This window comes from Canis aureus, chromosome 23 (assembly GCF_053574225.1).
Source record: "Canis aureus isolate CA01 chromosome 23, VMU_Caureus_v.1.0, whole genome shotgun sequence".
Lineage (NCBI taxonomy): Eukaryota > Metazoa > Chordata > Mammalia > Carnivora > Canidae > Canis > Canis aureus.
Genome location: NC_135633.1, coordinates 51,173,482 through 51,201,299, shown reverse-complemented (window position 1 = coordinate 51,201,299; position 27,818 = coordinate 51,173,482). Strand labels below are relative to the sequence as shown.

The 27,818-nt window shown below is 35.4% G+C and overlaps 1 protein-coding gene across 3 annotated transcripts in view; it reads left to right on the top strand.

Moving 5' to 3' along the window:
- PGR (progesterone receptor) overlaps nucleotides 1-27,818 on the top strand; it is a 108,101-nt gene that overhangs the window by 21,913 nt on the left and 58,370 nt on the right. For all 3 annotated transcript variants that reach the window (XM_077867601.1, XM_077867602.1, XM_077867603.1), the window contains exon 3: nucleotides 17,522-17,638. In XM_077867601.1, the coding sequence (XP_077723727.1) occupies nucleotides 17,522-17,638 (117 nt within the window). The remainder of the gene's footprint in view (nucleotides 1-17,521; nucleotides 17,639-27,818) is intronic.

Genomic DNA, 27,818 nt, shown 5'->3' with positions numbered 1-27,818 from the left:
CCCTGGATGGAGTCCCACATCAGGCTCCCTGCATGGATCCTGCTTCTCTCTCTGCCTGTGTCTCTTCCTCTTTCTCTCTCTGTGTCTCTCATGAATAAATAAATAAAATCTTTAAAATAAATAAATAAATAAAAATAAATGCCTACTGATTAGCTAAATACATAATTGAGAATATCCCCTGTAACTAGTTAGATGCTGCATACAATTTGGTGTTTTGTTTTGTTTTGTTTTGTTTTCAGTTTGGTGTTTTGAAACTTAAAATATATGTAAGTAATTAGAAGAGAGGTCAGAATAGATCCAGAGGCATTGTTTTGTTTATAAGGAGAACAGCAAGACTAGCCTCAGGAAGGAGAAACTGATCCACAGTCAGAAAGAAATTAAAAGGAAATGAAGAGAAGAAGAGGGCCAAATTTTTAACAGACTTAAAAAAGTTAAATATCACAATATCACCTGTAAGATTCTGTAAACTACTTAGTTCCTCCTTTAGAATATATCTAGAATATGACCTCTTATCACCATGATTTAGTCTTCTTTGGGTTTATTATGATAGCCTCTTAACTGTTCTATTTCCACCCTTGTGTTTTTGTGTTTTTATTATATGCCAGGTACTATAATAGACACATGATGGTGCACTATTCATTATCTCCTTTAGTTCTCAGGAATTGCTGGAGGAGTTGTTCCCTTTTCTGCAAATGTAAGAACTTAGACATCGAGGTCTATAATTTAGACATTAATTTAGGCATCTAAGTCTATACTCAAACTAGAAGCCAAAATATGATGCTATTAAAATATAAGCCAGATTATGCCACTCAACTCAAAACTCTGCAATGGCACTATATTTCCTTCAGAGAAAAATCAAAGTTCTTACAGTGGTCTCCAAGGCCCAATTTGGTCTTGCCCTGTTATACTCTGACCTTCCTTTTCACTACCATTCCCTCTGGCTCAGTCAGCTCTAACCTTACCAGTATAACCAAACCCAAGTTCATATGCCAGATGTGTAAACAAAGCCAATCACTTATACATGGAGTATGCAGCAAAGAAAATGTTTATTCAAGAAGCAGCCAAACAAGAAAATAGAAGTCTGGCTCAAATATATCTCCTTGAAGGGGAAGAATCAGAGATATTTAATGACAAATGGGGAAGGATGTGTATAGAAGAGAGGAACAATGTGACTTCAAAGTCAGATAAAGGAGGAGAAGTGAGGAAGATGGCAGAGGAATAGGGAACCCTAGTTTCATTTGATCCTTGAAATTCAGCTAGATAGCTGTCAAATCATTCTGAACACCTGCAAACTCAACCAGATATTTAAGAGAGAAAAGCTGCAATTCTACAAATAGAAAAATGACCACTTTTTGCAAGCAAATTTCTTATTTTATCAACTCTTTTTTTAGTATTTTTAAATTTTCATTTTTTACATTTATATTTTTGGCATATATATATATATATATATATATATATATATATTCAATTGTATTCAATTCATTGAATACAATTGAATTCCCTTCATTGTATTCAATGTTATTTTTGTATATATATAAAATATTTTTTCTTTACAAATTTGGGATCTAGTTTCTTCTAACAAACCAAACTACATCCAGGATCTAGTTTAATATTTTGTTCTGTTCACCTGTTTGATTTTATTCTCTTTTTTCTTTGTCTTTTTGGTTTCTAATCTCTTCTGATTAGTTTAGTGTATTTTTTCTGGGGTCATCATTGCTATTTTTGTATTTTGTTCTCCCATTCATCTATTCTTCTTCTCTGGACAGAATGATAAGATAGAAGAACTCACACCAAAAAAAGAGAAAAAGAGGCAGCTAGATGTCAAAACTAGAATTGAGAATAATGATTATAAAGATACTAGCTGGGCTTGAAAAAAACATAGAAAACACTAGAGAAACCTTTCCTAGAGAAATAAAAGAACTAAAATCTCATTGTGTCAAAACAAAACAAAAAGGCAATTACAGAGATGTAATTTTAAAAAATGGAGACTCTAATTGTTAGGATAAATGAGACAGAAGAAGGAGTCAGTGATATAAAAGACAAAATGATGAGGAACAATGAAACTGAGAAAAAAGAGAGATAAACAACTACTGATTCATGAGGGGAGAATTCAAGAGATAAGTGATACCATAAAGCAAATATTAGAAAAGTTGGGGTCCCAGGGGAAGAAGAAAGAGAGGGACAAAAGGTATATTTGATCAAATCATAGCTGAGAACTTTCCTAATCTGGGGAAGGAAACAAGCATTCAAGTCCAGGAGGCACAAAGAACCCCATTCATAAAAATATATAGCTGGAAAAATAATAGTGAAACTTGCAAATTTCAGAGACAAAGAGGAAATTCTGAAATCAGCTCAGGACAGGAGGACCTTAACCTACAAGTGTAGAAACATGAGGTGGTCAGCAGATCTATCCACAGACCTGGCAGGCCAGAAAGGACTAACATGGTATATTCAGTGTGCTAAATGAGAAAAATATGCAGCCAAGAATATTTTATCCAGCAAGGCTGTCATTCAGAATAGAAGGAGAGATAAAGAGTTCCCCAGGATAAACAAAAATAAAAGAATTTGTGATCACTAAACCAGCCCTGCAAGAAATATTAAAGGGGAAACCATAAAGCAAATAGAGACCCCAAAAGTAACATAAACCAGAAAGGAACAGAGACAATCTACAGAAACAGTGAATTACTAGGTAATACAACAATACTAAATTCATATCTTTCAAAAGCTACTTGAATGCAAATGGTCTAAATGCTCCAATCAAAAGATATGGAGTGTATAATTGGAAAAAAAATCAAGACCAATCAATATGGTGCTACAACAGAATCATTATAGACCCAAAGACATATCCAGATTTAATGTGAGGGGAATGGAGAATCATTTATCATAGCAATGGGAATCAAAAAATAGATGAGGGTAGCAATGCTTATAGCAGGCAAATTAAATCTTAAAGAGGCAAATTTTAATAAGAGGTAAAGAGGGACACTATATCATAATAAAAAGATCTATCCAGCAAGAAGATCTAACAGTTGTAAATATATATGTCCCTAATATGGCAGCGGCAAATTATATAAGCCAATTCAACTCTGTAATCATAGCAATGAACAGATCATCTAAGCAGAGGATCAACAAATAAGCGAGGCCTTTGAATTACACACTGGACCAAATGGACCTCACAGATATACTCAGAGCATTCCATCCTAAAGCAACAGAATACACTTTCTTCTCAAATGCACATGGATAATTCTCTAGAATATATCACATACTCAGTCACAAATGAGGTCTCAACTAGTGCCAAAAGATTGAAATTATTCCTGCATATTTTCAGACCACAATGCTTTAAAACTTGAGCTCAATCACAAGACAAAATTTTGAAGGACCACAAGTACTTGGAAGTTAAAGAATGAATGGGTCAATAATGAATTTAAAGAAGAATTTTTAAAAACTGATGGAAACAAATGAAAATGAAAACACAGTGGTTCAAAACCTTTGGGATGCAGCAAAGGCAGTCCTAAGAAGGAAGTATATAGCAACACAAGGCTTTCTCAAGAACCAAGAAAAGGGGTAGCCCCGGTGGCCCAGCGGTTTAGCGCCGCCTTCAGCCTAGGGTGTGATCCTGGAGACCTGGGATCGAGTCTCAACGTCCAGCTTCCTACATGGAGCCTGCTTCTCCCTCTACCTGTGTCTCTGCCTCTCTCTCTCTCTCTCTCTCTGTCTGTCATGAATAAATAAATAAAATCTTTAAAAAAAAAAAAGAACCAAGAAAAGTTTCAAATACCATTCCTTTTACCTAAAGAGCTGGAAAAAGAACAGCAAATAAAGCCTTAACCCAGCAGGAGAAGAGAATAAAAATTAGAGCAGAAATCCATGAAATAGAAACCAAAAGAACAGAACAAATCAAGGAAACTAGGAGCTGGTTTTTTGAAAGAATTAGTAAGATTGATAAATTCCCAGCCACACTTATGAAAAATGAAAGAGGAAGGAAACAAATAAATAAAATCATGAATGAAGGAGGAGAGATCACAACCAACATTGAAAAATCACAATTATAATAACATATTATGACCAACTATATGCCAAAAATTAGGCAATCTGGAAGAGATGGATGCATTCCTAGAAACATATAGACTACCAAAACTGAAACAGGAAGAAATAAAACACTTAGACCCACAACCAAAAAGGAAATTTATTCTATAATGAAAACATCTCTCGACAAACAAGAGTCCAGGGCCATATGGCTTTCTGGGGGAATTCTACCAAACATTTAAAGAAGAACTAGGGGGATTCCCTGGGTGGCTCAGTGGTTTGGCGCCTGCCTTTGGCCCAGGATGCAATCCTGGAGTCCTGGGATCGGGTCCCGCATCAGGCTCCATGCAGGGACAGCCTCTGCCCGTGTCTCTGCCTCTCTCTCTCTCTCTCTCTCTCTCTCTCTCTGTCTATCATGAATAAACAAATAAATCTTTAAAAAGTAAAAAGAAATAAAGAACTAGTACCTATTTTTCTGAAGCTGTTTTAAAATAAAGAAATATAAGGAAAATACTTCCAAACTCATTCTATGAGGCCAGCATTACCTTGATCCCAAAACCAAAGACCCCACCAAAAAGGAGAATTATAGACCAAAATACCTGATGGATATGGATGCCAAAATTCTCACCAAGATATTGGCCTATAGTACCCAACAGTACATTAAAATGATTACTCACCACAACCAAGTGGGATTTATTCCTGGGCTGCAAGGGTGGTTCAACATTTGCAAATCAATCAACATGATATATCACATTAATAAAAGAAAGAACCATGAGATCCTCCCAACTGATGCAGAAAAAGCATTTGACAGAATACAGCATCGTTTCCTGATTAAAAATCTCCACAGTGTAGGAATAGACGGAGTATACCTCACTATCATAAAAGCCATATATGAAAAGCCCACAGCAAATATCATTCTCAATGGGGAAAAACTGAGAGCTTTTCCCCTAAGATCAGGAACACGACAGGGATGTCCACTCTCACCACTGTTGTTCAACATAGTGCTAGAAGTCCTCGCCTCAGCAATCAAACAAAATAAACAAAAGGTATTCCAATTGGCCAAGAAGAAGTCAAACTCTTAACTTCACAGATGACACAATACTCTGTGTAGAAAAGCCAAAAGACTCCACCAAAAAATTACTAGTACCAATAAACAAATTCAGTAGCGTCATGAGACATAAAATCACCACGCAGAAATGACTTGCATTTCTATACACTAACAATGAGGCAGAAGAAAGAGAAATTAAGGAATCAATCCCATTTACAGTTGCACCAAAAAACCATAAGATACCTAGGAATAAACATAACCGAAGAGGTGAAGATCTGTACTATGAAAATTATAGAACACTCATGAAAGAAATTGAGGAAGACATAAAAAAAATGGAAAAATTTTCCATGCTCATAGATTGGAAGAACATAAGTTATTAAAATGTCTGTGCTACACAAAGCAATCTACACATTCAATGCAATCCCTATCAAAAACCATCAGCATGTTTTATGGAGCCAGAACAAGCAATCCTAAGATTTGTATGGAACAAAAACAAAAAACAAAAAAGATCCCAAATAGCAAAGGAATGTTGAAAGAGAAAACCAAAGCTGGGGGCATCACAATGCCTGACTTCAAGTTCTATTACAAAGCTGTAATCATTAAGACAGTGTGGTACTGGCACAGAAACAGGCACATGCGTCAATGAAACAGAATAGAGAATCCAGAAATGGACCCTCAACTCAATAGTCACCTAATCTTTGACAAAGCGGGAAAGAATAACCAATGGAAAAAAGACAGTCTCTTCAACAAATGGTGTTGTGAAACTTGGACAGGCACATGCAGAATAATGAAACTGGACCATTTTCTTATACCATACACAAAAATAAACTCAAAATGGATGAAAGACCTAAATATAAGATAGGTTCCACCAAAACCTTAGAGGAGAACACAGACAGCAGCCCCTTGACATCAGCTGTAGCAACTTCTTAGTAGACATCTCCTGAGGCAAGGACAACAAAAGCAAAAATAAACTGTTGGGACTTCATCAAGATTAAAGCTTCTGCACAGTGAAGGAAACCGTCGACAAAACCAAAAGACAACCTATAGAATGGGAGAAGATATTTGCAAATGACATATCAAATAAAGGGCTATTATCCAAGATCTGTAAATAATTTATCAAACTCAACACCCAAGAACAAATAAGCCAGTCAAGAAAGAATGAAGACATGAACAGACATTTCTCCGAAAAAGACATGCAAATGGCCAAGAGACACATGAAAAAATATTCAACATCACTGGGCCTCGGTGAAATACAGATCAAAATAACAATGAGATGCCACCTCACACCAGTCAGAATAGCTGAAATGAACAAGTCAGGAAACAACAAATGTTGGAGAGAATGTGGAGATGGAGGAACCCTCTTGCACTGTTTGTGGGAATGTGAACTGGTACAGGCACTCTGGAAAACAGTGTGGATGTTCCTCAGAGTTAAAAATAGAGCTACCCTACGACCCAGCAATTGCACTACTGGATATTTACCCCAACAATGCAAACGTCGTGATCTGAAGGAGCAACTGCTCCCTGATGTCCATAGCATCAATGTCCACATTAGCCACACTATGGAAAATGCCCATGTGTCCATCGACAGATGAATGGATAAAGAAAATGTGAGATATATCTATATCTCATTTATATATATATATATATATATGCATATATATATATATATCAGCGATCAAAGGATGAATACTTATCAATTACATCAACATGGATGCAACAGTAGGGTGTTATGCTGTGTGAAATAAGTCAATCAGAGACGGACAATTATCATTTGGTTTCACTCATGTAGAATATAAGAAATAATGCAGAAAATCATAGAGGAAGGGAGGGAAAACTGAATGGGAAGTCATCAGCAAGGGAGACAAATCACAAGAAACTCTTTAGGAAAAAACTGAGAGTTGCTGGAGGGGAGGTGGGAAGGGGGTTAGGGTAACTGAGTGATGAGCTCATCATCAGGCGGGCAAGTGATGTTATAAGCACTGGGTGTTATATACAGCTGATGAGTCACCAAACTCTAATCTCTGAAACTAATAATACCTATATGTTAATTAATTGTATTTAAATAAAAATAAATTTTTCAAAAGCAGTTAAAGGAAATTAATAAGTAGGGAAGGATGAAGTCATTTTGTTGTCTGTGCCTGCACAGTTCATCGTCTTACACCTTTGCAGGACCCATGACCAGAAAAATGACATCCTTAGCATGATCCATGGGTACAATTTTAGGTCCTTCTACGTGAGAAGGTCATTCATCAGATACTTGTGCACAGAGGTCAGTGGTTTTGACCGGCTCTGGCAGTGTCCTGTTTAAGACTTGAGTCTCTGCAAAATAACTATATCAACATTTTGTTAACATGTTCTCAAAAAAGAATATTATCTATAGAAGCATGGTGGCAGGCTGCATTCCAAGAACAAGTATACTTAGGCAAAAAGTTGCAGTTCTACTTATTAGTCCTATTAACCCTCAAGTTACTGGTTTCACTACTTTCCTGACAATCTAGGCCATCTCTCAGGGTCTTTGCAATTGGATTTCCCCTATAATTCCATTTCCTAATATTTCTCACTCACCCAACTCATTCTAGCTTCCAGCTTTGGTGAATTCCTAAATATACCAAACTTTGGTGACTGCCAGTCTCCCACTGAACAGTTACATTCTGCCACTAGAGTCTTCTCAAATTGATCGAACACCTCATTAATAGATCTGATTTAGGAAAATGCATACTTAAAATTGATTTGCTAAAAGAAACAGAAGAAATGTTTGGGTTAGAATCTGCTTTGAGTTATTAAGATAAAAGATGACGGCCTCTGTGACACAAGAACATGTGTCATAAGAAAGAACTAGATTAGATGAAAACATAGCTGGATGAGATAAGAAAATACTACAGTAAGATCCAAAAATATAATAGCTGAGTTAAAATCTATACTGGGAACCATAAATAGAATAAGTTGTGTAGAGTTCATATTTAAGGCATTACTTCACAATGAAGAAAAAGACACAGTAATGAAAATTTTAAGCCATGGCTCACTGTGGTACCAATGTGCTAAGTATTTTATCTAACTTAATTCATTTAATCCATATAACAGCCTTATATTGTGTTTATCTTCATTTCCACTTTAAAAGTGAAAAAACTAAGACTTAGATGATTTTATCAATGTATAGCTAGTGGAAGAACTAGAATTTGAGTCACAATCTATCTTACTATAAAGCGTGTGGTCCTATCACTGTGCTGTTAGATAAGGGATATGAATAGAGGGAAGATATTCAGCACATAAATAATCAATGTTTCTGAAGACTAAACTAAAAAACAAGTTAAGCAAGAGTATTAACTGATTATGGAAAGTAAGCTCCTGGGATCTTATTATGAACACCTAGAACAATGTTAGGACATAGAAGATAGTAAGTATTTATTGGACTGTATTAATTTCCACCTACTAAGCATTTATTCTGTGTCTAGTGCTACATATCTTTAAAATATTTATTTATTTATTTTAGAGAGAGAGTGTGTGTGGGGGGGGGTGGGGCAGGGCAGAAGAAGAGAGAGAGGGAGAGAAGCAGACTTCCTGCTGAGCCCAGAGCTCAACTGGAGGAGGGAGGAGGGAGGAGGGAGGAGGGAGGTGGGAGGTCTCCATCCCACAAACCCAACATCATGACCTAAGCCAAAATCAACAAGAGTTGGTGCTGAAATGACTGAGCCACGCAGGCGCCCCATATATTTTAACAAATTATTTTATTTAACTCCCAAACTATTATTTTATAGATCAGGAAAATAAAACTCAAGAAGTTGAATGATTTATTCAAGGTCTTATAGTTAATAGATGGTAACAGAAGTAAATTTAAAAGTTCAATAAAAAGGGCAGCCCCGGTGGTGCAGCGGTTTAGCGCCGCCTGCAGCCCAGGGCGTGATCCTGGAGACCCTGGATCGAGTCCCACGTCAGGCTCTCTGCATGGAACCTGTTTCTCCCTCTGCCTATATCTCTGCCTCTCTCTCTCTCTCTCTCTCTCTCTCTGCATCTCTATGAATAAATAAATAAAAAATCTATAAAAAAAGGTTCAATAAAAATTTTACTCTGTATATCAAAAGCGCTCACTGTGTCCCAAAAAATATAATGAAAAAATCTATACCTTTGCATATATTGAACACTGTTTTAACTTTACATTGAAAAGATTATACATGAGTTAAAACAGGGGAGAAAAAAACTGGATCATTACCAAGAAATAAAAATTAGGCTGACATTAGATTTCCTCTTCGAAGTACTAAATGTTGGGAATGGCAAGAATTCTATCAGGATGAGTTATTATTCTTAGATGAAAGTAACACATATTCTCACTTTTGTGTAAGGGCTTAGGAATATGTTCAACTTCTACTGAAGGACATGTTTGCCTGATACTTGGGAGAAATTGGATTCGTAGGGTGGCCTCTGGTTCAGGATGAAGTTTGGCAGTATTCTTGTATACTGCCGTTATCATTCTCTCTACCCTTGCTTCCTGCCAGTGATGTAACTCTCAAGCAGTCCCTTTCAAGAGTCACATGTCCATGTCTGATGCCCAGGGCCCATGTCTCTGTTCTTAAGGGATGTGTTCTGTTTCCTCCTTGTTCTCAGCCCAAGACTTTATGTCTACTTTATATTTAGGTAATTCCATGTACCTTGCTTGTCATTTTCCCCTTGGAAAAGTTAAATACCTATGTAGTAACTATCTGTTTTGTTATAAGGATTATATGAAATGAGCCATTTAAATTCCTAACATATTGACTCATACTATACTCAAAAATTTTTTTCTGGAGCACCTGAATGGCTCAGTTGGTTAAGCGTCCAACTCTTGATCTCAGCTCAGGTTTTGCTCTCAGGGTCGTGAATGTAAACCCTGTATTGGGCTCCACACTGGGTGTGGAGTTTAGTAAAAAATTGTTTTCTTTCTTCTCCCCCTCCCCACCTACCTTTTCCTTCACTTCAAACCAAACTAAAACCAAAACAAACAAAAAAAACCCCTGGGATCTTGCATGAAGATACCTTAAAACTTAGTGCTTCATTATTGTCCATCTCCCTTTCACCTTGTCAAATAGTCAGTGTTCCCCTCTGACTTCTTTCCAGTTTTACCTAACCAGCCCTAGATTGGCTAATGTGAAAAACTAGTCCAAGCCTTTACCTCATTCTGCTCTTGTCTTCAGAAAACTTCAGATTCTAGAAAATATCCATAAAATTTGAAAGAATAGTATAATGAATATCTATAAATAACTATATGAAAGTAAATTGCAGGCATCATATTTTACCTTTCTAAATTTCAGAACGTATCTCCTAAGGGCAAAAACAATTTGCAATATAACCCTGATATCACACCAGAAAATTTAATATTGATAAAATAATATTATCTAATATATACTCAATATTCAGATTTCCTCAATTGTTCTCAAGGTGTGCTGTATAGGTTGTTTTTTTCATAAAGGATCTATCAAGAACTATGTATTTCCTTTGGTGAACAAGTCTCTTTCATCTCCTTTAATCTAAAAAGATACTCCCACTTTTTTTGTCTTTCAGGACATTGACAATTTTGAAGAGTCCAGGCCAGCCATTTTGTAGAAATTCACACAATCCGGATTTTTCTGTTTTGTGTTTTTTTCAGTTAGATTCAGGTTAAACATTTTGATAAGGATCATGTGCAGGCCAGTGGTTCTTAAACATTCTGGTCTTATGACCTCTTTTCTTTACATGCTTAAAAAGTATTGAGAGCCTGAAGAGTTTTTGATTATGTGGATTATATCTGTCAATATTTATCATATTATAAATTTAAAATAATTTTTTGGAACTTAGTCATTTAAAAAATAGCAAACCCATTGGATGTTAATTTTCTCTCTGCATCTCAGCATGTCAGCAGTGCCAACATTGAGAAACCTTTAGTGTAAACTCATGATTGCCTCACTTTTTTAAAAAAGATGTGTTAAAAACACATTTTGGTCTTTTAAAAAAGACCAAAAGTTATAATGAAAAGTATGACATTGTTATACATTTTTACAAGTCATTTTAATGTCTGCCTTAATAGAATGCAGCTGCATCTCGTATCTGTGCCTGCAGTCAGCCTGTTGCAATATGTTGTTTTGGTTGAAGCATATGAAGAAAATGTGGCATCATGCAGATATGCAGTTGAAAATCAGAGTATTTTAATTGTCTTTTCAGACTTGACAAGCAGTCATCATTTCCTTAGGGATGGCAAAAGGGTGATTTTCTACTTCTCTTATTCCTTCTGATTTTATCATGTGTAAATCTTTTTTATAGTTCTTTCTCTCTTCCAAAAGATAATTTAGTAATCTTAAAATATTGGAAAACCTGGAAGATGCTTGATTATTTCCCTTTGATTATCAATTTTCAGAGTAATGAATTTGTGCCTTAGTATCCTCCAGTACTTTCCAGTGAGTATGTTTTGTTTCTTACTCTTCTTCTTTCCTTTCTTACATGTCATTGTGTACTAATGGCTTTTTATATAGACAGTATGTTTTAATCACTAGAAATAAATTCTTTTTGATGTTCAAATTGTTTTTGGTCAATGTGGCTTTAACACCGTTTCATTACCCTTCAATAACATCCAACTCTATTACAACAAAGTATCACAGGTTCAATTTGTACACTTCTTGCCACAGTCCTAGATAGCCATTCCTCCAAGGAGCTCTGGTTCCTTTCAGATCAAAATGATATTAGACAGCACTCTGGATACCACTGTTTATTACTGCTGTGGTTGTGTTTGCTTCTAGGCATTTTTAGTGGACCAACCTGGAAAACACATCTTTTTTAAAAAAGTGAGGCAATCATGAGTTTACACTAAGGTTTCTCAATGTTGGCACTGCTGACATTTGGGGCCCATTAATTCTTTGTTGTTAGAACTTTCTTGTGCATTGTGGGAGCTTCAGAGCATCCCATCCCTGGCCTGTCCTCAGTAGCACCTGCCCCTAGTTGTGTGAAGCAAAATGGTCCCCAGGCATTGCAGAACATTCCAGAGGTGGTTCGCCCTGTATGGGAACACGGCAATAATGCCTCTAGTTGAGAAGCACTAGTTTCCAATTTTATTTGTAACAGTATTAAAATAACTCTGTTATTGTTTTTATATGTATGTTTCATATTTGTGTGTGTGTATGTGTGTGTGTGTGTATTTCACAATGCCAACGTCAGCATGACCTCTAACAACAGCACACCTATGGTCTAGGTGTTGTTTCATCTTCTCTATGAAATCTTGGTCTGTTCCCATAGTTTTTAACAAAAGCACAGTCTCATTTCAGTGATCAAAATACACAGCACAGCATGAAAATCCAAATCCCAAATTCTCACCTAATTTAGTTTCTTCTTTGCTAGAGCTTAGGCCCACTGGTTAGGGCCTAAAGTTGCAAGAACCAACAAGATCACCTTCTTCTGTATTTACCATACTCACATTCCTAAAATCCCTTAATAGCTAATTTTGACCTTTTCGATATCAAGGCATAGGAAGAAAGCCCAGGTTAAAAGGAGGAACACATTTGTATTTGGCAGGTGCATATGTGACTATCACTGGACTTCTCTATGTTTGGTGGATGATTATAACTGGCTATTTCTCTAGCAGGATGCTTGGTGGGATTCATGGGATATTTCACTGGAAAGCTTCAACTGTAATCCTATAATGCAGGTGATATCTCTCTTCTTTCTGGACACTCCTTACTTCTATGCTCAGTCTCTGAACTTCAAATGATTGGCCCTACACAGAACTCCCTTTGTTGGATCAGTGTCCTCTAGTCTATCCTTTCAGGTGGAACTATTTTTAAAAAGAAATAAAAAAACCTTTTTGGGATGCCTGGGTGGCTCAGCAGTTGAGCGTCTGCCTTGGGCTCAGCGTCTGCCTTGGGCTCCTAGGATCAAGTCCCACATCAGGCTCCCTGCATGGGGCCTGCTACTCCCTCTGGCTATGTCTCTGCCTCCCTCTCTCTGTGTTTCTCATGAATAAATAAATAAAATATTTTTTAAAAAGCTTTTTATTGGCATAATTTTAGGAAAGTGCTCAAAGAGAAGTGTAAAGCTTCATGAATTATCATTAAGTAAATGAAACTATACTATTATTATTCAGGTCAAACAATTTACAAATCATTAGCTTCCCAGAAAACCTCTTGCACCCTCCAGTCATTCCCCATATGTAACTACCATCTCAATCTCTAACATTATAAGTGGTTTTCACTGTCTGGGAACTTTATATCAATGGAATCATGCAGTGTTTTTCTCCATTTATTATTTTACATATTATATTTATGGACCCAGCCACGTTTTTGCATAGGCTAGATATTCTCATTGCTGTATAATAATGCATTGAATCAATAAAAGAGTTTGTTTATACATTATGCTATAGATTATTGTTTGAGTTTTCAATTTGGGACTATTATAAATACTGTTTCTTTTTTTAAAGATTTTATTTATTTATTCACAAGAGACAGGGAGATAGGCAGAGACATAGGCTGAGGGAGAAGCAGACTTCCTCCAGGGATCCCGATGCAGGACTTGATCCCAGGACCCCAGGATCACACCTTGAGCCAAAGGCAGACGCTCAATCACTGAGTCATCCAGGTGCCCCACAAATACTGTTTCTATAGATATTCTCATACAGATCTCTCTTTTTTTTGCATATGTACATACCTGAGTTTTGCATTTGGCTTTCCCAGGATTCTAGGAATTTTATTGGTCCCAGACCAGTATTTATTACTTGGCACAGATTCATACACCATGTGGTAGTAAAAATCACCTCTCATAGAGGCCAAGATTTTTTTGTTTAGCATATTTTGTTTTTAGTCATGGGTGGCTCTTCTCCCCACCCAAAATTTTGGGCAGATTCCTGGCTTTATCAGCATAGTCTGGATAGTGTTTTCTAGCTCAATTTTCACGAAAAGACAGCCTTTTGAGATTCTCCATTTTATATAAAGTTCAGTTCCCATGCTGTCCCCCAGTGGGACTGAGGCCACAAATTCTGGCCCCTTGTGAGTGTTGAAGCCCAGGTCTTGGCTCCTAGGTCCTGTATCTGATCTGAAACTTTTTTTGGCCACTGTACAGTCCATTCCAGTTTACCCTTCTGCCTTTCTTTTTAATTTCTGGCTTATTGAGATTTCCTACACACACACTTTTTTGTTCTAGACTGTAAGTAAACAACATGCTTTTGTCATATTTTATTCAACATTTATGTGTTTGTGGTGGAAGGGATGCCTCCATGAGCACCAGCTCATGTTGCCTCAAGCCTGTGCTTCATGAGTCATACCATACCAACTTTTTCTTGTTTGTTCTTTATCTGTTAGACATATATATTCATTTCTTCTGCCATTTTACTACCTTTCCCCCTCCCTTTCAAAGAAAGGCATGCAAAAGTGACTTCTCTCAAACCTAAGTGAAATGTGTTTACTTGGGCTTATAAGGCAACGTAAATAATATAGAATTCTTATCTTAAAGGTAAATCTCTTTGTAGGTAATAATAGATTTCATTTCAAACAAAATGAAACTTTTTTCCTGTATCTAAAATTTTAATAAATCATTAGGGATATAAAATGATCTAGTCACATTTTAATAGTGCTTTTATTTTCACAAAATATGATTCCTTTAACATAACTTGAAGTTATATTAATATATTAAATACAGAGAACAGTTGGAAATACTATTTAAGTATAGCCATTCAATAATCTCTTTTTCAGGTAATTAAATACAAATTTTTCATAAATAATAACTTCTGTCTTTGCAAAGGTAGATGTTAAATATGAGCTTGCTATAGATGAACAAAGGGAAAAAGAGATAGACTCTTAAATATAGGGAACAAACCGGTGATTACCAGAAGGGAAGTGGGAAGGCGGATGGATGAAATAGATAAAGGGGGATTAAAAATACGCTATCATGATGAGTACTGGGTAATGTATTGAATCATTGAACTACTATATTGTGCACCTGAAACTAATATAACACAATGTTAATTATACTGGAATTTTAAGAATTGTAATAAAAAATAAAACTATAAAAAATAAGCTTGTTAAAGACTAACTCATGGTCTATTAATATAAGAAGGCAAGAAACTTGTTGAATTAACAAGTATTCTGTATAAAAACATTGAAAGTTGGTAAATAAAAATCTGGAGCAAGAGATTTTTTAAAAATTTACTATATGTGACAATAAGTGAAATATTACTATCGAGTTTATATTGTTGAGTAAATCATGGTTATAGCTATAGGTGAAGCACGAAGTATAATTAAGTACACATATATTCAACAAATATATATTGAACTGTTATTTAACACAAGATTTACAAAAGACCTAGTTTTTAACTTCACAAAACTTAGGCGAAACAGAAAAGCAGTATTTACAATAGTAAATTAAACATTATTAAACATTGAGTGTTTATTTGGCTACACAGAAGAAGTGTCTAGGCCTTTCTGGGATCAGTTAAGACCAGTTTGAAACATGACCAAGAGCTTGGCAAACAGATGTATTTAGAAAAGGGAGGAGAGTCATAAAGGCATGAAAGAGTTTGTGGGAAATATAAGGATGTTAGTACAGCTAGAACATCAAATAAAAGAGAATATGTAATTTAAAGGAAAAGACATAATAAATAATTACCCTTTGCTTTTTCTGCCCTAATATATATACAAAATTTTCCAAGGAGAAAAAGAAAAATGTGGTGTTCTATTAAAGATCTTTGGTAATATTGCCCCATGTTTCAAAAAGAGCAGATGACATATTCTTTCCCCTGCTTGATTAAGCAAATGTTTAAGGTACCTCTGTGTTCCTTTACCACAAAATTTGGCCAAAAGAGTGAATCTGATTTTAATGTTGAGTAATACAAAATATTAAAGGGAATTCCATAATCTTTAAAATCACCTTTCATACCTAAATATAAGGAAGCTACAAATGTTAAAAGATTCAGTCTGTGTTACAAGAATTTACTGGAAAATAAAGAGTGCCAAAATTTTTTTCCAGTTAATTAAGGTTTATATGTTTAAGCTGAGATTTTTTTTTTTTGTTGTTCAATCCAAGTAAATTAGATTGTTCCATGCTTTATTAAATGGAACACATTTGTGGTTCAAAATCATCATGGTTAAATAGTAAATTCATATTCCAGACCTTTTGAAGAATATGTTATTTCTCCTGCACATATGATCCCAGAGTCACACATTTATGCACATTTCTTCTATAATTCTTGTCCCCTTTCATTCAATACTTCTCATTGTTTTAAATTGTTCTACCTTTATTATTATTTCTATTTATTGTGTTTTCTAATTTACAGCCAAAATAAACCAGGCAGTGAAGTCAGTACAATCAGTAACATCTTTTTTCATGTGTTAGGCCCTTTAAAAGTAAGATAGTTCCAGGATTTTCCAACAGAATGAAGTGAATAGATTTTATAAAAGGTCTATTTTAGAGACTTTTAAAATTCTTTAGTCTGTATCTGTTTTCTTGAAGGTTTAGATGTCAGAAAGAAAAAAGTTTACTACAGTTTGACTGTTTTACATGACTAATACTTCTCAAAAACATGTAGTTAATCTTGAAATGATAGAAAGGTCTAAGGGCAGTCTGATATTGACATCATTAAGAAGATGCACAGAAATATTGTGCAAAAGATTTTTAAAGGAGCCCTCAAATCGATTTATAAATTGCGTTCATCTCATTAAGGCTCCTGAAGACACAAGTTTTTTTTTTATCTCTTCTTTTTTTTTAATTTATTTTTATTGGTGTTCAATTTACCAACATACAGAATAACCCCCAGTGCCCGTCACCCATTCACTCCCACCCCCCGCCCTCCTCCCCTTCTACCACCCCTAGTTCATTTCCCAGAGTTAGCAGTCTTTATGTTCTGTCTCCCTTTCTGATATTTCCCACACATTTCTTCTCCCTTCCCTTATATGCCCTTTCACTATTATTTATATTCCCCACATGAATGAGAACATATAATGTTTGTCCTTCTCCGATTGACTTATTTCACTCAGCATAACGCCCTCCAGTTCCATCCACGTGGAAGCAAATGGTGGGTATTTGTCGTTTCTAATGGCTGAGGAATATTCCATTGTATACAGAGACCACAGCTTCTTTATCCATTCATCTTTCGATGAACACCGAGGCTCCTTGCACAGTTTGGCTATTGTGGCCATTGCTGCTAGAAACATCGGGGTGCAGGTGTCCCGGCGTTTCATTGCATCTGTATCTTTGGGGTAAATCCCCAACAGTGCAATTGCTGGGTCATAGGGCAGGTATATTTTTAACTCTTTGAAGAACCTCCACACAGTTTTCCAGAGTGGCTGCAGTTTTAAATAGATTTGGAGCATCACCAGCTTTTACTTATGGCAAGCAAGAGGCTGGCTGAGACATTAATGCACTTGATGTGCATTTGTTGTTTTTTTTTTTTTTTAAGGTGTCAGTGCATAAAATTTCCAATGGTCTTTAGATATCATAGATAACTTTTATTTGTGTTTTGTTTTTTAGGGCAGCATAACTATTTATGTGCTGGAAGAAATGACTGCATTGTTGATAAAATCCGCAGAAAAAACTGCCCAGCATGTCGCCTTAGAAAGTGCTGTCAGGCTGGCATGGTCCTTGGAGGTAATGCTTATGTTTTCATCATGAATATACTGTTGAATATTTATACTCTAAAATAGTGAGTCAGAAAAATCCTAGTTTTCTTATTCACCTTTGTTCTGGCTTTGCTTTTTCTGTCATGATTATTGGTGTCTGAATGAAGCAACCATCAGTATCTTAACTACAGATTTTCATCATTTTGAGATCTGTTATGAGAAGTAATAAGACTTCATTTGTCTGTACTGCCTAGAAATTGGTGTTCTGAGAAGTTCACCAACCTCTTATTAAATTACATGGGTTGGATCTAGGCTCTGACATGACTGCCAGTGTGGCTTGATAATTCTCTAGCCCTTTCTGGGCATTAGTATCCTTATCTGTAAAATGAGAGCACTGAGATTCTTTCCAGCTCAAAAATTGATTCTGTGAATTGGTCAAATACATTGATCTTCATCTCTCCCTCTCTCTGTCAATCCCTCCCATCCTATGTCCCTTCCTCATTCTCTTTAAGTAACTATGTGTTGAGCTCTTACTACTTACCAGATACTATTCTAAGTTGTGGGAGTACAGCAGCCATAAATTATATATATATATATATATATATATATATATATATACACACACACACACACACACACACACACACACACATGCATAAATACATACATAAATACATAAATAACAACCAACCATCTACCCTAATGGAGCTTACATTCTGGGGAGAGGAGCAATAAATACTTATGTCAAATTATGACAAGTCCTATCAAAAGTATTATGCAGTGTGAGTAAATAGGAAGTATTAAGAAGAAGAGTCACTCTTAAATCCTTTAATATTTTCATTTCACTTAGCCATTTCTTTTATTCCCCCTTCAAAAAATATTTTCTTTTGGTTCTTCCCCTCCCCACTTTTGAAAGTTTTTGTCTTTTTTCAAGTATTCTGTTTTTTTCCTTTCTCCAAATTTTTATTTAAATTCCAGTTAAGATACAGTGTAATATTAGTTTCAGATGTAGAGTCTAGTGATTCATCACTTAGAACACCCAGTAGTCATCACAATGCCCTCCTTACTCCCCATCACCTATTTTGCCCATTCCCCTACTCACCTCCCCTCTACTAAACATCAGTCTGTTTCTTGGTTTGTGTGTCTTTCTGCTTTTCTCACTCCTATGTTCATTTGTTTTATTTAAGTCCCACATATGAGTGAAATCATATGATATTTGTCTTTCTCTGATTGACTTTTTTTTTTTTTTTGCTTAGCATAATACAGTTTAGCTCCATTCACATTGTTGCAAATAGCAAGAGCTCTTTCTTTATTTAGGCTGAGTAATATTCCATTTTATAAACATACCACATCTTCTTTATCCATTCAAAAGTTGATGAACATTCGGGCTCTTTCCATAATTTGACTATTGTTTATAATAAACATTGGGGTGCACGTATCCCTTCAAGTTAGTATTATTGTATCCTTTGCATAAATACCTAGTAGCACAATTGCTGGATAATAGGGTACTTCTATTTTTAATTTTTTGAGACAACTCCATACTGTTTTCCGGAGTGGCTGCACCAGTTTGCATTCCCAATAACAGTGTAAGAAGGTTTCCCTTTCTCTGGATCCTTGCCAACACCTTTTGTTTCCTGTGTTCATTTTAGCCATTCTGACAGGTATGAGATGGTATCTTACTGGGGTTTTGATTTGTATTTCCCTGATGATGAGTGATGTTGAACATCATTTCATGTGTCTGTTGGCCATCTGTATGTCTTCTTTAGAAAATTGTCTATTTCATGTCTTCTGCACATTTCTTAACTGGATTATTTGGTTTTTTTGGATGTTTAGTTTGATAAGTTCTCTATAGATTTTACATATTAACCCTTTATCTGTCATTTGCAAACATCTTCTCCCATTCCATAGGCTGCCTTTTACTTTTATAGATTGTTTTCTTCACTGTGCAGAAGTTTTTTATTTCGATGTAGTCCCAGTAGTTTATTTTTGCTTTTGTTTCCTTTGCCTCAGGAGACATATATAGTAAAAAGTTGCTTTGGCTGATGTTAAAGAGGTTACTGCCTATGTTCTCTAAGATTTTGATGGTTTCCTGGCTCACATTTAGGTCTTTCATCCATTTTGAATTTTTGCGTGTGTTTGTGGTGTAAGAAAGGGTACAGTTTCATTCTTTCGCATATTACTGTCCAGTTTTCCCAACACAATTTGTTGAAGAGACTGCATTTTTTCCATTGGATATTATTTCTTATTTTATCACAGATTAATTTATCATTATGGGTTGTGGGTTCATTTCTGGGTTTTCTATCTGTTATACTGAGCTGTTTGTCTGTTTCTTTTTTTGTTGTTGTTTTATTTGTTTGTTTTGTTTTTTTTTTGTTTGTCTATTTCTGTGCCAGTACCATACTGTCTTGATCACTACAGCTTTGTAATATAACTTGAAGCCTGGAATTGTGATACTTCCATAACTTAGCCATTTCTTAAGCAATATCTCTGATATCGTGTATTTGATATAACAGTTATAATTTTTAAAAACACATTAAAATGAACTCATAAGCTTTTTAAAGTTTTTTTTCATATATGTATATGAGGTATAGTTGACATACAAGTTACCTTAGTTTCAGGTGAAAATGTAGTCGTTTGACAACTCTATACATTATGCTATGCTCATCATAAGTATAGCTATTATAATACTATTGATTTAATTCCCTATGCTGTAGCTTTCACCTCCATGACTTATTCCTTTCACGAAGAGATAACATGTACTTCTCACTCACTTTCACCTATTTTGTAGATTGTTCCAGCTCTCTCCACTCTGGAATCCGTGTTTGGCTTATGTATTTATGGGTCATTTCTGCCTTTTTTATTTGTTTAGATTTCACATATAAGTCAAATCATACGATGTTTGACTTTGTCTGATGAATTTCACTTAGCATAATACCCTCAAAATCCTTATGTTCTGCAAGTGGCAAGATCACATTCTTCTTTGTGACTGAATCCATTGCACATATATACCACACCTTCTTTATTCATCTATTAATGGACATCTAGTAATAGGTTGCTTCATATATTGGTTGTTATTTATAATACTGCAGTAAACATAGGAGTGCATATATCTTTTCAAATTAGCATTTTGTTTTCTTTGAGACTCAGTTGTGGAATTAATGAATCATGTCATATTTCTATTTTAAAATTTTGGAGGAACCTCCATACTGTTTTCCACAGTGGCTGCACCAATTTTCATTTCCACCAGTAGAGCACAAGCCTTCCTTTTTCTTCACATCCTTGTGAACACTTGGTACTTATTGTCTTTTTTATTCTTGTCATTCTGACAGGTGTAAGATGGTATCTCATTGTGGTTTTGGTTTTCATTTCCCTGATGATTCGTGATGTTAAATATATTTCCTGTGTCGATTGGCCATCTAAAATGTCTTTTTTGGAAAAGTATCTATTCAGGTCATCTGCCTATTTTTAATCAAGTTGTGTGTGTGTGTGTGTGTGTGTGTGTGTGTGTGTGTGTTGATTCTTGTAAGTTCTTTATATATTTTGGATATTAACACCTTATCAGATATATCATTTGCAAATATCTTCTTCCATTCAGTAGGCTGCATTTTGCTTTGTTGATAGTTTCCTTCACTGTGCAAAAGTTTCTCGTTTTGCTATAGTCCTAATCATTTAATTTGCTTTTATTTCCCTTGCCTGAGGAGACATATCTAGACATATCTAGGCCAATGTGCAAGAGATTACTGTCTGTGTTTTCTTCTGGGAGTTTTATGGTTTCCAAATTGGTATTTAGGTCCTTAATCCATTTAGAGTTTATTTTTTGTATATGGTATAAGAAAGTGATCCATATTCATTCCTTTGCACATACCTGTCCAGTTTTCACAGCACTATTGAAGAGACTTATCATTACATATTGTTGCCTCCTTTGTCATAGATTAATTGACCATATAAGCATTGATTTATTTCTGGGTCTCTATCCTGTTACATTGATCTATGTGTCTATTTTTGTGCTAGTACCATATTGTTTTGATTACTACAGCTTCATAGTATATCTTGAAAGTTTGTTTCTAGGTATTTTATTCTTTTTGGTACAATTGTGAATGATATTGTTTTCTTATTTCTGACTCTGATACCTTGTTATTCATATATAGAAGCACAACAGATTTCTGTATATTAATTTTGCATCCTGAAACTTTCCTCAATTTGTTTATTACTTCTAATAGTTTTTTGGTGGTGTTTTTAGGGTTTTCTGTGTATAATATTGTATAATATCATGTCATCTGCATAGTGACAGTTTCACTTCTTCCTTAATAATTTTGATACCTTTTATTTCTTTTTCTTGTCTGATTGCTATGGCTAGGAAACCCAGTACTATTTTGAATACAAGTGGCAAGAGTGGGCATCCTTGTTTTGTTCCTGATCTTAAAGGAAAAGCTTTTAGTTTTTCACCATTGAGTATGATGTTAGCTGTGGGGCTGTTATACTGCCTTTATAAAATTCACAATAACTTAAATATGTAATTAAGATACCACCTAAATATAGCTTATGTTCCATAAATTACATGTGTTGCACTCTGGGGAAGAGTGTATTAGACCAATATTTTTTGAGTGTCCACTGTGTTAAGCACCTTGCTTAGTTCTGTCACTGCTAACCTTGAGCACAGTATAGTCTAATCCCTCGTAAAAATAAGTATCAAACAGAAGAGTAATTGGTTTAAGAAAGGTACATTACATTGCTATACAAATAGAGAAAAGGAAAGAATTAATTCTATCTGAGGGAGTTGGCCAAAGCTTTTCAAAGAGGAGGTTTTCAAAGAATAAACAAACTTTAAAGTGGAAAAGGAGAAAAGTGTTTACAATGAAAATACTGTGTATCTAAAAAAACATGATGTATTTTAGTGATAAATTTTCAGAAAAGTTGATTATTAAGTGGGAACAGGAAGAAATGAAGCTTGAAAGTTACTTTGGGCTAGCTGGTATTGAGAGTTTGACTATTTTGTAGGCAGTGGAAGCAATGATTTTTGTAACTATTCATGGACTGTCCATGGAATAAAGGCCAAATTTCTAAATGCAGCACATGGAGGTTTTCCTCACCCAGCAGCTAATCTCTCTTTTTCTAAGCCCTTCTCCTGTCAATCCTTTGGGAACCTATGCTATAGTCACAGGCTCTCATCTGTGCTTTCATGTGTTACTTTTACCTGTACCATTCTGCCTTTACTCCTCATGACTCTTACTTGTCCTTCATATAAAGTGTGACTTTCTTCTGTAATCTTCCCATCTCTTCAGTCACTGAGGGGAAAGGGATTTTGTGGGAACATAGTTTAATGTAGTTGTTTTCATATCTGGAGAGGTTGAAAGCCCTTGCATGAGCCTGGATTGGAGTTTGCCCTCATTTGACTTGCTTCAGCATTTCTACTCTTATAATGGAAGATGGAGCAAATTGACCAAAGCAGAAGTGATAGGATACACAACCATCAAGAAATGGGATCATTCAGAGAAGAGACTTCTCTCCCTCTGTAGACAGAGAAATTGGGGTTCATTCAGAAGAGAGACATTCGTTCTAGTCAACAACACAGATCTCAGTGAGAAATAGAATAACAAAAAGAAGAGATCTTTAGAAAAGACTCAGAACTGGGAAGAAAGAAGATACCATTCCAGTGGCATAGACTAATTTAGCACCAGAGAAGGGTGGACAGCAGGACCATATTGGTGCAAAGCTGCTGCAGTTGACTTCCTTATATTTTTTCTGCTTAACGGAAGAATCGGTTCCACTATAGGGCAGAGCTTAGTTCAGACAAATAGCCCTAACCTCAAGATTATAGTAAGAAATAGGCAGAAATGTGAGCACATAGTTATCATTGCCCAGGTATAGTACCCTCAATTTTGTTTTCCCAAGTTTTCCTGTGTCCTAGTCTCCTTGAAATCTTATGGATTTTTCTCCTTTTTGCATAATTTACTTTAATCAGCACATTACCTAATATGACCAGTAACCATAAAAGTCATCATCCAAACTACGACAACTCTGAGGATGAAGTGGATCATAATCAATAACTAAACTGGAGTAACAGGGATAAACTGAGACTGTCCGAGGGCAAGTCCCCTATTTTCCCACTAAAAGATGCAAATGTATTCTGGTCAAAATGAATACATAAACTTCTGAAAATGTAGATGAAATAGTCAAACATTTACTTATATATTGTGCTAATTTAAACACAAATATTTAAGTCACATGCAAATATCTACTGATTTAGAAGTATTGCATATCTAGTCTCACATTTCATGAGTAATTTTATTCAAACTATTTTCACAAACCTTTGCCAGCAGGATCTTTTACTTCTTAATACAGTCACTCTGTAAGTCAGCTAATCATTTACCAGAATTCATCATCATTTTATCTAAAATATTTAATAATTTAATATGTAGACTTTTTGTCTGTGTATAGTCATGTAATTGGGAATCTATCCCAAACCAAATACAGTCATTCAAATCATATAACCATTTTAATATTTTTCCCATAAGTTTTTAAATGACTCCCCATAATATAACAATTTGCTGTATTGTTTGATCATAAAATATATTAAGCCTACAAATTTAACAGAAAATAAATACTTTAAAAATAAATAAGTAGATATATGTGTCTATCACTCAGTTTTTAATATCAGATCAACTTTTATTTTTTTCTTCATTTTTGTTGTAAGGAGTAAACAGTAACAGATATTTTGAAGCTTTTTTTTTTTTCTTCTTTTTTTTGGTATGTTCTTCCCTAATCTCATTAGGTTAATTGCTTATCAAATTTCTTTGCTTTTTTTTTTTTTTTTTTGAATCAGATACTGTCTACAAATCTTCCCAGCTGCCTTTGATTGAAGTTATTTCAGATTAATTTGTCTTTGGTAGCATATTGTCATTCAGAATAATTTAGAGGGGATCCCTGGGTGGCTCAGTGGTTTAGAGCCTGCCTTTGGCCCAGGGCGTGATCCTGGAATCCTGGGATCGAGTCCCACGTCAGGCTCCCTGCATGGAGTCTGCTTCTTCCTCTGGCTGTGTCTCTGCCTCTCTCTCTCTCTGTGTCTCTTGTGAATAAATAAATTAAACCTTAAAAAAAATTAGAGTTTCATAATGTTAGATTGCTCATAAGGCTATTATATAGTGTAGTACCTTTGTTTTCTTTTTATAAATTTATTTTTTATTGGTGTTCAATTTGCCAACATATAGAATAACACCCAGTGCTCATCCCATCAAGTGCCCCCCTCAGTGTCTGTCACCCAGTCACCCCCACCCCCCGCCCACCTCCCTTTCTACCACCCCTAGTTCGTTTCCCAGAGTTAGGAGTCTCTCATGTTCTGTCTCCCTTTCTGATATTTCCCACTCATTTTTTCTCCTTTCCCCTTTATTCCCTTTCACTATTTTTTATATTCCCCAAATGAATGAGACCATATAATGTTTGTCCTTCTCCGATTGACTTATTTCACTCAGCATAACGCCCTCCAGTTCCATCCACGTTGAAGCAAATGGTGGGTATTTGTCATTTCTAATGGCTGAGTAATATTCCATTGTATACATAAACCACATCTTCTTTATCCATTCATCTTTCGATGGACACCGAGGCTCCTAGTACCTTTGTTTCTGAGGGATAATTCTGAGATTTAAAAAAAGGGAAAAAGCCTTACTGTATTTCAGCCATATGTAAAAGAGAGATCAATTGAATGCTAATGTTCTCTTGCGGTCAGCATCGCAAACTGAGAAATACAATATTGGTGCATTTAATTATTTCATGAGTAGATTTGCACAGAGGTTTATTAGTTAGAAAGAACCTGACAACACACTCTAATATGTCATAGTCCTGATATTGTTCCGCCTGGGAGAGTTAGTAGCAAAAATATGTAGAGTCAACAACCCAGCTCTTATAAATCAGAAGGGTACTCAATTTCTGGATTAGATTCTAATTACTAGTCCTGTATTAAATTTCTGGAGTAAAGGGAAGTATACTTGTGGTGTACTAAGATTGTGAGAGCTTCCTTTTGAATGATCATCAGGGTTGCTCCTGGTTGGATTCTTCCATAATTAGAAGGAATTAATTATTCCTTCTAAAGTAATAATTGTCTACACACTACTGGAAATGGAGAGACATCTTTTTCCTTCCTTCCCTCTCTCCTTCCTTCCTCCTTTTCTTCTTTTCTTCATGGTTATCACTCCTTCTTGAGGTTTTTCATTTCTGGTATAGAGACTATTTGAATAACAAAAGATGGAACAAAGAGAGAACATTGAAACATTTTTAAAGATATAATAAACTATACAGTAGAATATCAGAAGTCAGAAGTATTCATGTTTTGATGTATTGTGACCTAGATGTTACAGGTTGCCCTGACCAGCTTCAGCGACTCTGTTTTGATTATAAGAATTGTGTTTGAGTTATTGGGTCTCTTAGTTGCATGTAATTTTTATTTTTAATGAATCACTTCCTTGCCTTCACCAGGTCACAGTGAACTCTTGCATTTTTCTCATTGCTGTACAGGACTGAGTAAGAAAGATAGTTACATGCTGAAGGATGGTGATATAGCTTCACATTTAGATATTCTGCTTCTAACTTATTTCCTTTGGAAAATATGTTTGTGTAATGACTCACAAAAAAGTTCTAAATGACTGCAACTCTGTATTTTGCATTTGTGGTATAAATGCTAAATTATTAAGGTAATTAGCTCTTACAAAAGTAAGTAGCTTTCTGTGGAAAGGAATGATTAAATGCATAATGTTAATGTTAAATGCATAATTTTTTTAAAGCTGGAGACTTTTATAAGTTACTTATCTATTCAAGTATTTATTATTTATTTATTTATTTATTTAGACTCTTCTTTAGATTTAAAAGGGTTATGTTAGAAAAACTAGTTTCTCTCCTACCTCCTCCCCCACTTCTCTTGGCAAAGAGAATAACTTTCTGGGCTACAGAATATGGGTTGTGCATTAAAACTGTGTTGTTCTTTTTTTCTTCTCCTACACTTGAAGTCAATAAGCCTCAGTTTTTTTCTGAAGAATTCCAAAGCTCCTAAACAGTACCTTTTATGGAGGTATAGAAACTTATTCTATGTCCTTAATTACTATAAATACTGAAATCCTCTGCCCTCTCTTTGCTGCAGAAATTGTTTTGGGTGATGCCCCCCACCTACATCTTTAGACCTCTCCTGGTCTTCCTCTTACGAGTATTTTCTTTTCTTCTCAAACCTTGGTTTTGAATCAGTAACCCCTATCCCAAGACAGTACTTTACACTGTTTACCCAGTTCATTGAATTGAAACCTGCAACCAAGTGTCTTCCAGTCACTGCCTGATTGTTTACGCTGGATGAGGACACTCCTTAGAGTATTCATTCTCATTTCTTTTTCTTTGTTTGTTTTTGTTTTGTTTGTTTGTGGGTATTTTTTGGTGGTGTTTGTTTGTTTTTGCATTTTTGGGGACTGCTTTTATCGTTGCCAGCTAGAACTGTTCAATAGTATCTAGCAGTATCTCCTATTTCTAGACCCAGTAAAAAGTCAGGATTGGGGCGTACAAAGATTCTTCTCCATTTGTGGTCTGAATTTATTTGGATGATTTAAAACAATTCTAGGACAGCTTAGGTGGCTCAGCGGTTTAGCACTGCCTTCAGCCCAGGGCCTGATTCTGGACCAGGGATTGAGTCCCACATCAGGCTCCCTGCATGGAGCCTGCTTCTCCCTCTGCCTGTGTCTCTCTCTCTCTCTCTCTCTCTGTCTCTCATGAATAAATACATAAAATATTTTTTAAAAAATAAATAAAAAATAAAACAATTCTAATATAGTTTTTTTCTGGCAAATACCTATTTTAATTTCCTATTTTCTATTTCATATATATATAGAAATATATATATCAGATGTAACTATATATAGTTACAAACATTTATTATCAGTTCTTCATTATAAATATCTTTTGTTTCTGGTTAAATTTAATTTGCCAACATACAGTACATCAGAGGGCCATAAGGGAAGGAGGGGAAACTAAATGGGAAAATATCAGAGGAGAGGCTCTTAACTCTGGGAAACAAACTGAGGTTTGCTGATGGGGAAGAGGGCAAGGAGGATGAGGTAAGTGGGTGAGGGGTATTAAGAAGGGCACATGATGTGATGAGCACTGGGCGTTATACATAACTGATGAATTATTGAAAACCACTGCAGAAAATAATGATGTACTATTTATATTTTTCTAAG